The sequence below is a fragment of the Centropristis striata genome, chromosome 13 (genome assembly GCF_030273125.1).
Source record: "Centropristis striata isolate RG_2023a ecotype Rhode Island chromosome 13, C.striata_1.0, whole genome shotgun sequence".
In the NCBI taxonomy this organism is placed as follows: Eukaryota; Metazoa; Chordata; class Actinopteri; order Perciformes; family Serranidae; genus Centropristis; species Centropristis striata.
The window spans coordinates 33,600,356-33,611,634 of record NC_081529.1 but is presented as its reverse complement, the minus strand read 5'-3'; the positions used below and the strand labels follow the sequence as shown (position 1 = coordinate 33,611,634).

The window sequence follows — 11,279 nt, the reverse complement described above, 5'->3', positions numbered from 1 at the left end:
TAATATTTCGAGAAAAAAAAGTTGCAATTTTACTAGATTAAAGTTGCAAATCTGCGTGAAAAAAAAGTTGCAGATTTGCAAAAAAAGTGGGAATAAAGCAACTTTTCTCTTGCAGATTCACCACTTTAAATCTCATAAACCTGCTTTTTTTCTCGTAGATTTCCACTTTAATCACGTAAACTTTTTCCTCAAAATATTTTTGTACATTCTGGCTGTATGTAATATCCTCCAATATTCTCTAGGGTTGAAATTTGGAAGTATTCAAGTGTCCTATTAAGGGTTAAGGATTTCAAGCACCAGTATGAACCCTGTTAATACAAAGCCACAGCCCTGTTCTGCCATGAGATAATATGCAACACAAGACACATCGTGTGTAGTTTCAGAATGTTTATTCAACCATTCTCTGTACAAAATGTTTTAGGAGGTTGGGGCCGGGACAGACTGTCCCCTCTGCACAGACACCCTGGTGTGAGTCTTGGCCAGGTGGTCGGTGAACTCCTGGTAGGGAGACTTCCCGAAGACGGTCTCCTTCCACAGGTCAGGGGTCAGGTAGCTGTACGTCTTGGAGATGGCGTCAAACGTGGCCTTGGCTGAAGAGGAAAAAAAAATTAAAAACATTAAGTACGTGCTGAAGTTGGAGCTGCAAACACTAAAAAGCTGCATTTAAGCCATGTAGAGCACTGAAAAGGGGAACAGAGGAGACCACGAGCAGGTCTCTCTGCCGTGCATTACAATACTCGTTGATTTCTCTCCTGATAACGACAACGACACCACAGCAGAGGTGAAGCTGAGCAGAGCAAGGAGAAACACTACAGATAACACATACAGGTACATCTCAAACAATTAGAATATCAGGAAAAAGTTCATTTTTTGTCAATCATTTCAGAAAGTGAAACTCGTACATTATATAGATTCATTACACAGTGACATATTTCAAGCCTGTTTTTTTTGTAGATTGGAATATTTTGATCATGAATTTGAGGTTTTTCTTGTAAAAAAATTGTATTTTTAACATGATTTTTTTTAAATCATAAATTTGTATTTTTTTGTCTTAAATTTGTGATTTTTTCCCCTTGTAAATTTGTCTTTTTCTCATACATTTTTATCAAAATTTTGTATTTTTCTCTCTTAAATTTGTGATTTTTTGTAAATTTGAATTTTATGAAGGTAAATTTGTTAGTTTTTTCTTGTAATTTTGATGATTCTGGCTTAGAGATAATGAAAAACACAAAACTCCGTCAGGAAATTAAAATATTGACAAGATCAATTAAAAAAAAAAAAAAAAAAAAAAAAGATATTTTAAACACAAATGTCAGGCTTCTGAAAGAAGAAGTCTGAGGGGTGTTTTTCTTGTAAATTTGTATTTTTCCTCATGAATTTTTAGCCGTTTTTAATCATAAATTTGTATCATTTTTCTTGGCTTGAAATATTTCACTCTATGTGTAATGAATCTATATAATATACAAGTTTCACTTTCTGAAATAACTGACAAAAAATATTGAACTTTTCCACAATATTCCAACTCTTTGAAATGTCCCTGTACACCAGAAGAAACTTACCAAAGTTGCCGAGCGTGGCGGTGCAGCCCCTGGCGGAGGTGTAGCAGTCGTCGATACCGGCCATCATCAGCAGTTTCTTGGGCACGGGGGCCGACACGATGCCGGTACCGCGGGGGGCCGGGATGAGGCGCACCAGGACGGAGCCGCAGCGGCCCGTCACCTTGCAGGGCACGGTGTGGGGCTTTCCGATCTTGTTACCCCAGTAACCTCTCCTGACGGGGACGATGGACAGCTTGGCCAGGATGATGGCGCCGCGGATGGCCGTGGCCACCTCTTTGGAGCACTTCACACCCAGACCCACGTGGCCGTTGTAGTCGCCGATGGCAACAAAGGCCTGGTAAACAAAAGCAAACCATGTCACATCTGGACCAGCAGCGAGACAGGATCATTTAAAAAAAAAAGGTAGAAAATCAGACTTATTACTAGGGTTGTCAAAAGTATCGATACTAAAACATTGTATCTGGATACAATACGCATTTTCAAAAGTATCGAGTATCTGAAGCTTGTTATAGTTGCAGTTTCTGTTTTTTATTATAAATATTTAACCTGTGGTTCTGTTCATTTTTACATGTTGCATTTTTCTTGTTAATAAAAATATTTCGGTTAAATTTTGGAGTCTTTGTTTTTATCCTTGTGGTATCGAAAATGGTATGGAGTATCGAATATTTTCCTGAGTATCGGTATCGAGTTGAAAATTTTAGTATCGTGACAACCCTACTTATTACAGAGTTACAAGGTTCGTACACCTTTTCAGTGGTCAAATTCAAGCACTTTTCTAGGACTTTCAAGGTCCATTTTCAAGCTTTTCCAGGACCTTATAATGTTTGTAAGTTGCATGTTTTAGATGAGTACTTGCATGCTAAAAGGGGTAATTTCACCATACCGACAGCGAAGATTTTACACTTAACAACCCAAAGTACAGTTTGCTAATCTCAATATTCAATGTATTATTTTTTTCATTGAATATGTCATTGTCTATAGTCAGATTGCAAGAGAAATACAGTGAGAATTTCAAGCATTATCAAGCACTTTATCCAAAATCTAAGTAGTTTTCAAACCTTGAAAATACAACTTTTAAATGCAAGCATTTTCAAGGATTTAAAGCACCCGTATGAACGCTGCAGTGTTTAATGATAACTCACCTTGAACCTGGTGCGCTGACCGGCCCTGGTCTGCTTCTGGACGGGCATGATCTTCAGCACCTCGTCCTTCAGACCAGAACCCAGGAAGAAGTCGATGATCTCAGACTCCTACAGAGCGGGAACAAAGTTAACACATTTAATACTGAACCAAATGTATATGCATCTAGCCTATGATTATTTTTTGGTTCATAAAAAAATTAAAAAATTGTGTGTGTGTGTGTGAATATATATATATATACCCCACTTATAGCCCACCTATCATGATCTTATTTTTTTAATTCAGTAAACACATTTGGCCAGAATTTCTCTAATGTGGACATTGAAATCTTCTAAGACAGAGCAGCACTAATTGTTTCTTTTTTTTTCAAAGTGGTATTCAAACAAAAATCCAGTTAATAACACCCACAATAGTATTCAGCTTTAAGTTAATAGAGCTTTCTTTGCAGAGAACACCACTGTTACTTATTTTTATGCAAAGAACCCTCCCTTTGACCCCCTGTTAATATCAGATCATCTACATTTAATAGTGTACACATTGTTTATCACTTTAACTTACTTTGATGGGCAGAGAGTACAGGTAGATCTCCTCCAGGGACTTGATCTTCACGTCCTTAACCAGGCGGCCCAGCTTGGTGACTGGCACCCACTAATAGATAGATAGATAGATAGATAGATATACTTTATTTATCCCAAGCTGGGAAATTACAGTGTAGCAGCAGCATTACACACAGAGACAATGACAACACAATTAAGTAAAAAGAACAACCTAGGCATACTTCAAGCAATAAAATATAAAAATACAATAAAATATAAAGTGTCTAAAGAAGGAGTAGAATAGAATTCCAGTGCAGAATAAATATGAATATACAGTATAAAAATGTAGGTGCTATGAAACAAATAAGGTGCAATGAACAGTGTGCATAAAAAACACATAAAGTGCATAGACAGTAGTAATAACAGACAGAAGCTCGGTTATAGACTGTCCGTGGTTTTAAGAATAATAAAGGCCATTAACCGGCTCCATGTGAACAATAACCAACGTGGAACTTACTTCCTTGTCCTCGGACTTGCCTCCCCGGGCCCCGCGGCCCCTTCCACGGCCTCTGCCGCGTCCACGGCCCCTGCCGCGGCCACCTGCGCCGAAACCTCCGCGAAAACCTCCTCTACCACCGGCGTCGTCCGCCATTTGCTGCAAAACAAAACAGAAGTCAAAATTAAAGTCAAACCATCAAGAATTATGCCTGGAACATCCCGTTTCTATCTCACAGAAAAACGAGCTTCGCCGCCATATTCAACGTTGTTCGTTACATCGATATTAACAAATATCTTGAATTCTGCTTAATTTTCCTCGTCAATATCTCCAGAGCTTTGATATGAAATATTCATTTATACTTTTGGAGGTTTAAAAAATGTGATTGGTAGACGGATGTGTGAGATAAAGCAGGATTTTGAAAGGAAAAAACGGACTTCGGATGTGACTTACGTGATCGTTATAACAGGAAGAAGAACCACGTGAAGTCTCACCGGGTTATATTCAGAGGAGTTATCGCGAGAGTTATCGCGAGATTTCCTGCAAGAGGAAACGTGGAAACTGCGGCACCTAGTGTTAGTTTATGTGGACAGGAAAAGCCGATCTGTATCAAAAAAAATATATTCATTATTACAGCCAAAAACATAATTAAGATTTTGAACAGAAGCCTATATAATATGTTTACATATTACATATTATGTTATGTATGTATGCACACCCTGCAAAGGCTAAATATATGACACATTGCTATTATTATTATTATTAATAATAATAATAATAATAATAAAACTACTATTATTATTAATAATAATAATAATAATAATAATAATAATAATAATTATTAATAATAATAATAATAATAATAATAATAAAACTACTACTATTATTATTATTATTATTATGATATACTTATATTGTTGCTTCCATTACTGTTATTACTATATACTGTGATATACTACTATTATTATTATAATGGCCTTATAAATATTAGATACTTAGACTTAGACTTTTTTATTGTCATTGCACAAAAACACAACAGTAAATCTGGCAATGAAATATCGTCGCTTGGCTACCACAGTACACAGAACACAGAATTGGTCAGCAGTACCTGTTAATAAATAAATACTGTGGACTGTAACAATTATATATATAAAAACTCATATGAAAATAAAAATAAAAGTGTCCAAATATGTACATGAATTATTGCATCTTAAAAGTTAGCAGCAGAGTCTGAAATATTGCACACAGATGATTAGCAGTCTGATGGCCAGGGGGAAGTAACTGTTACTGAATCTGGTAGTTCTGCAGTGGATGCTGCAGAACCTATATTTTTTGCCCATTTTCCTACCTTAATTCACCTGTGGTTGTCCCGCTGACGTGTATGAATTTTACACTGTGATTATTTTTGTTTGAAATGCAACTGTGTGACATATACACTTGTTCATTTCATAATTATATAGCTGTTACGTTTAACAAGTGTGCACATTGATAGTTACCCCATATTTTATTATTCAGTACTTTATCAGAAGCAAAAAAAAAAGACACAAAATAACTAAAAAAAAAAGACACAGCAACAGACACAAAATTACAAAAAAAGGCACAAAAAAGACACAAAATAACTAAAAAAGATACAAAATTACCAACAAAGACACAAAATGAGAAGACAGAATAACCAAAAAAACAAATGAAACACAGACGAAACAAAATGACCAAAAAAAAGACACAAAACTAAAAAAGACACAACAACAGACACAAAATGACAAAAAAAGACACATAAAATACAAAGAGACTCCAAAGGGTTAAATACTTTATTTACAAAACACTTTTTAAAAATGTATTTACATATTCACTCTTTTTAATGATACACCTACATATTTTAAAAACGCACACCTTCAGAAAGAATTAAAACATGCAGAAACTATACACTGCAGCTGGAACCACTGACTTCCTGTTTCAGCAGTTGCTGCTGTTTCCACTCGGAGTCCCGCTGGAGCTGCCGCTGCTCTCCCCGAAGTCCTCCTCCTCCACCTCGTTGAGGTCGTCCATCACCTCCAGGCTCTCACAGATCAGCCAAAAAAAAGACACAAAATAACTAAAAAAAGACACGACACAAAATTACCAAAAAAAGACACAAAATGAGAAGACAGAATAACCAAAAAAACCAAAACAAAAAACCCACAAAAGACACAAAATAACTAAAAAAAAAGACACAGCAACAGACACAAAATTACCAAAAAAGGACAAAAAAGACACAAAATTACCAACAAAGACACAAAATGAGAAGACAGAATAACCAAAAAAAACGAATAAAACACAGAAGACACAAAATAACTAAAAAAGACACAACAGACACAAAATGACAAAAAAAAGACACATTAAAGACAAAGAGACTGCAAAGGGTTAAATACTTTATTTACAAAATAGATAAAACTACAGCACTTTTAAAAAATTTTTTTTACATAGTCACTCTTTTTAATGATACACCTACATATTTTAAAAACGCACACCTTCAGAAAGAATTAAAACATGCAGAAACTATACACTGCAGCTGGAACCACTGACTTCCTGTTTCAGCAGTTGCTGCTGTTTCCACTGGGAGTCCCACTGGAGCTGCCGCTGCTCTCCCCGAAGTCCTCCTCCTCCACCTCGTTGAGGTCGTCCATCACCTCCAGGCTCTCACAGATCAGGCCGATCTGCCTCTTCATGTGGGCCATGGTGCTCTGCATGCGCCTCATCTTCCTCTGCAGGGCGGTGGCGATGGCCCTGTGGTTCCTCTGCCGGGCCTCGTACTCCTGCCTCAGCTGCTTGTAGCAGTTGTGTTGAGCCTGGGTGCGGTGGGACAGGATGGTGCCGCAGCCCATGTGGCAGGGCTGGCGCCAGTGTTCGCAGTGGCGAGCGTGGGTGTCCAGGTCCCTACGGAGGAGCTGCGCCCGGCAGCCCTGGTAGGGACACGGGATGAGCTCGTAGAGGCAGCTCAGGCTGTGGCCGTACTGCTCCGACAGGGAGAAGGTCTCCGCACAGCCACGGATCTCATTCTTACACTGCAAGACAGACAGAAATACAGTGAAATCAGCTATAAAAAATTTAAAAAAATGGTTCATGTACAATATGCTTGCAACAGGAAGTACAGGTACATCTCAAAAAATTAGAAGATCATGAAAAAGTTAAATATTTTTTGTCAATCAGTTCAGAAAGTCATGCATTATATCAGGGGTCTCAAACTCGCGGCCCGCGGGCCAATTGCGGCCCTCGTGACAGTATTTTGCGGCCACCACCTTGATATGAATAATATGAATAACTAGAAAATTTCCTCTGGGGAAATTTTGAAAGGGCCACGGGAGCTACTGCCGGTGTGTGTACACTATGATGAGATTCTTCAGAGATTTCAAACGATTAATACTAGTAATGTTATGATACTATATAATATACAAGGAGCACACCTACAACAAGCATTCATTTTCTAGTATTTATTGATACAGCAACCTATGACCTTTAACCTCAAAATGTGTATCTGAAACTGTAATCAGAGCATCAAAGGCTTTGTGGTCGACCAATCAGAGCAGAGCAATCAACAGAATTAACTGCCGCTGTGGAATGTCCCGGAACAGTGACAGCAGCCAGAGGTGGACAGACTGGAATTTCTGGCCTCGAACAGAAAGCATTTTTGGCAAAACCATAATACCTATCATTGATCCAACTTCACTTTGAGCGTCCTGAGTTCTTCCTGAATGTCTACATATGTTTTTTGTGAAGAAAAATGAAGAAATAGCTTTGTAAGACCGATCTGAAAAACTGTTAAAAATGCTTTTTTACAGAAATCTTCCTACGTTTTTAATATGGCTGTCAATGGGGCTGTTGGTGCGTGTTGGCGGCGCATCTGTGCGTCCTACGCCCAAACTATAACTCTGACAGCTTTACCAGAGGATTGTGAGTGAGAAGACACATTTTCCTACGTTTCTATGTATAAATTATTTCTGTAGAGTGGAATTTGCGGCCTGGAGCGCAGTTTTCAAATTATTTTTTTGACAATTTTTTCTCTCCCTCTACACTCTGGCGATGATGTCACACACTGTGACACGAACATTCCGTGCAATACACACCCATTATAATCTCAGAATTTCTCCAAAAATGATCATGGTCATTGAACAGGGATTGATAAAAAACTATATGACCTATCGAAACGTGGATTAATACACCGATACATAAGACTTGTGTCTACTGTTTAAAGTTTAAATGGAGTCTCTAGGTGAAATTATGCCGGAGAAGTAGACGTTCTCTCCAATAATAATCTCTAATTATTGTTCTTTTTCGCTCATTTTTTTCCGGCCGTCCCATTCACTTCAATGCAAAATTTTGCGAAAAATTTGTGTTCCGTAGAGAAAAGTAATAGCACACCGATCCCGATCAAACCGCACGTTTTGATATATAATTTGTCCTGCAACTCTTCGATTTGTAGGTCTAGTAGTGGGACGAAATTGTGCCCGGAAGAGGAAGAAGAAAGGAGTATGGATTCTAGTGCAGAATAAAATATAAGGTGCAGTGAACAGTGTGCATAAAAAACACATGAAGTGCATAGCGACGATTTCCTACCTTGATCTTCATGCGTCCAATTGATTTGCTCAGCTTGAACATGACAAAGATCAAACTGGGGTTAAGAGGCTTCCTGCAGCAGGGGCAGGTCTCCTGTCTACAGAGGAAAAAAACAACATTTAACCCTGGAATAACGATCCAATACAGTATATACACATTCTGACGCTGTTCTCATCCAGAGTTATTGCCTCATGGTATGTTGTGTTCAGTACCTCTTCAGCCACTGTAAGATACATTTCTTGCAGAAGATGTGGTGGCATGCAGCTCTAACTGGACACCTGAGGACCCCCTGGCAGATGGTGCAGATCAGATCGTAGTCTGGAGTTTCCACAAACAGCTCCACGTCATAGCCCCCACTCTGTGTTGACACCTCTGGGTCCGCCTGGGTGTGGACGAGATAAAAACTACTTTATTCTGGGTTATCATAACTAATTATTGTTATCATATACAGGTGCATCTTAATAAATTAGAATATCATAGAAAAGTTTATTTAGACAGGTGTTTGGATGACTGACTTGCATTGTAAATATTATTTTATAATTTTATGTTTCATTGTGTTTTAATTGTCTTATGTGCCCCTTTTTTCTGTAAAAACAAAAACAAACCACTTCACTATACAGGTGCATCTCAATAAATTAGAATATCATAGAAAAGTTTTTTATGTCAGAAATTCAATTCTAAAAATGGAAATAACACATTATATAGATCCATTACACACAGAATGAAACATTTCACGTCTTAATTTAATTAATTTCTTCTAATTATAATGATTATGGCTTACAGTTAATGAAGACCTAAAATTCAGTGTCTCAAAAAAGAATAATACAGAAGACTAGAGCTGCAACAATTATTCGATTACTCGAACAACAATCAATTATTAAATTAATCGTCAACAGCAGTTTTTTTAAAGACAATAAGTCCAAATTCTCTGATTTCAGCTTCTTCAATGTGAATATTTCTGGTTTCTTTGTTCCTTTATGACAATAAACTGAACATCTCTTTGGTTTGTGGACAAAACAAGAGATGTGAGGACGTCATCTTGTGGTTTGGGAAACACTCATTGATATTTTTATACATTTTATTGACCAAACAACTAATCGATTAATCGTTTTCCATCATATTCTACTGTATTGAGATGCTCCTGTATATGAAGGAAACAGTAAAGGGTTTAGTTGCAGACAGACTGTGACCCCTATATGTATCTCAGGTGTCCAACAGCTGTAAAACATGGCAACACAGCTGCCTACAACTCCACCACAGTGTTTTCAACATAAAGGCAACAGATGACAAAACAGAATTGTTCTGGAAAGTCATATGACTGAAACATGACAACAAAAAACAAGTGTTATCCTTAAAAACGTTTTTTTCCCCTCAGTAAAACATGAGATAATTACAACATGCCTAAAAACACATAATATTTAACATCATTTCTTAATTGCATTTTTAGTTAATTCTAATTACCAATTAAAAAAACATGATGACAACCATAAAATACTGTATAATTCTAAAGAAAAGCAAGTCAGAGTTCGCCAAAGAGGAAAGTAGTTGTTAAACCAGTTTAAGGGTAAATCAGTAATAGTTTGGAAATTAATAAAAACGGGCAAATATATATATAAACAAAAACAAAAGCTGTTGTGTACTCACCATGACAATCTTCTTCCCTCAGCGTGTTTCCATTCCCGGCGCTGGTTTACTCCATATCGGTCCACTCACATGTCACACAGCAAACACACACCCGCGTTATCAATACAACACACACATGAACATTCCTGACAAAACATGAAGGAGGGACTGTGTGTGTGTGTGTGTGTGTGTGTGTGTGTGTGTGTGTGTGTGTGTGCGGACAAATGAAAACAGTAAATTATAAAAACCAAGGGAGATAATGGCGCGTCCTTTCCCTGCTGTTCTAGCATCAAACTGAGGCTCCACGTGTAGAATCAGGAACATAATTAGCTCCAGCTGACTCTATTGTTATTGTTGCACAATAGCAGCAGTCTCATGTTGTAAATTTAAAAGTCAAAGTCAATCTAGAGGCTCAAATGATCATATATGTTACTCCTAAATTATGATGGAAAACCACTAGTTTACATGCATTTTAACTAGAACTTTTCATTTTTACTGTATATAAGTGGGATTTTACAATGGGTCTGCACTATTATGACACCGGCGTGTGCCTGCGGTGCGCCGAGTGGGCGGGGTCTGGTCGTCACACAAGCCTCCGTCTATCACATGGCTGATACAAACACAACAACAATGCAATCTTAAATTGAATGCTGGGTTTACACCAAAATATGTCCCCAATCCCAGACTAAAACCTGAAAGTCTTGTCCTGAAAGCAAATCTAGGAGTTTTACTGGAGTCATCTCCATGGTTACGTTTAAAGTAGTAATCTGCTCTGTTTCCTAGTCTTGGGTTTGGATCATATCAAACATGTTTTTTTTTTGTTTTTTTTTCTTTATTTATATCAAACAACAATACATTACACAATTACAAAGAAGAAGAAATGAGTTACAGAAAGATAAACAATGCAAAAAAATTAATAAATATAAAAAATAGAGTAATTAAATGAAAAAGAATGAAGCAAAAACAAACAAATAAATAAATAATAATAAAATAAATAGACGCAAGATTACATGTTAGTTAAAGACATTAAACGCAGTACATATGTTGTTTGAGGGATAATGTTCTAACTCTGACTTCAACAAAAATAAATTAGTTTTTTTACTTGTAAATTTGCATTTGTGAATGTGGTATTTGGCAAAAAGAAAAATTAATTTAAAATAAATTTATAAGAAAATATGCATATAATCCTTCTTTTTGTGATCAAAACAGACAAATATGACATCTTTACAATGCAAAGTAAAACCAGTGAAAATATTTGTGTCCCTTAGTTTTATTAGTTAAAATAAATAGACGGAATAAACTCTTGATTATGTCTATGGAGCGGACCCAATGTTA

General features: G+C 37.0%; 2 protein-coding genes across 2 annotated transcripts; both read right to left on the bottom strand.

The window, feature by feature from the left end:
* Positions 1–372: 372 nt before the first annotated feature.
* Positions 373–3,918, bottom strand: rps2 (ribosomal protein S2). Its single transcript, XM_059348056.1, has 5 exons — positions 3,753–3,918; positions 3,258–3,347; positions 2,702–2,809; positions 1,560–1,893; positions 373–590 (listed from the first exon to the last, which is right to left on the bottom strand). Exons 1-5 carry the CDS (start codon positions 3,885–3,887, stop codon positions 418–420), a joined length of 840 nt encoding a protein of 279 aa, XP_059204039.1. The 5' UTR covers positions 3,888–3,918; the 3' UTR covers positions 373–417.
* Positions 3,919–6,126: 2,208 nt separating this feature from the next.
* Positions 6,127–10,433, bottom strand: rnf151 (ring finger protein 151). The gene is made up of 4 exons (XM_059348656.1): positions 9,966–10,433; positions 8,534–8,703; positions 8,322–8,418; positions 6,127–6,772 (listed from the first exon to the last, which is right to left on the bottom strand). Exons 1-4 carry the CDS (start codon positions 9,966–9,968, stop codon positions 6,302–6,304), a joined length of 741 nt encoding a protein of 246 aa, XP_059204639.1. The 5' UTR covers positions 9,969–10,433; the 3' UTR covers positions 6,127–6,301.
* Positions 10,434–11,279: the final 846 nt, after the last annotated feature.

Excerpts from the sequence above, each read along its gene's own strand:
- rps2 (XM_059348056.1), bottom strand. The coding sequence starts at position 3,887 with ATGGCGGACGACGCCGGTGGTAGAGGAGGTTTTCGCGGAGGTTTCGGC. Across the intron at positions 3,348-3,752 it reads GCAAGTCCGAGGACAAGGAA|TGGGTGCCAGTCACCAAGCT; the intron begins GTAAGTTCCACG and ends TCTATCTATTAG. Across the intron at positions 591-1,559 it reads CGCCACGCTCGGCAACTTTG|CCAAGGCCACGTTTGACGCC; the intron begins GTAAGTTTCTTC and ends TTTCCTCTTCAG.
- rnf151 (XM_059348656.1), bottom strand. Across the intron at positions 8,419-8,533 it reads ATCTTACAGTGGCTGAAGAG|ACAGGAGACCTGCCCCTGCT; the intron begins GTACTGAACACA and ends TTTCCTCTGTAG. Across the intron at positions 6,773-8,321 it reads TTGGACGCATGAAGATCAAG|TGTAAGAATGAGATCCGTGG; the intron begins GTAGGAAATCGT and ends TCTGTCTTGCAG.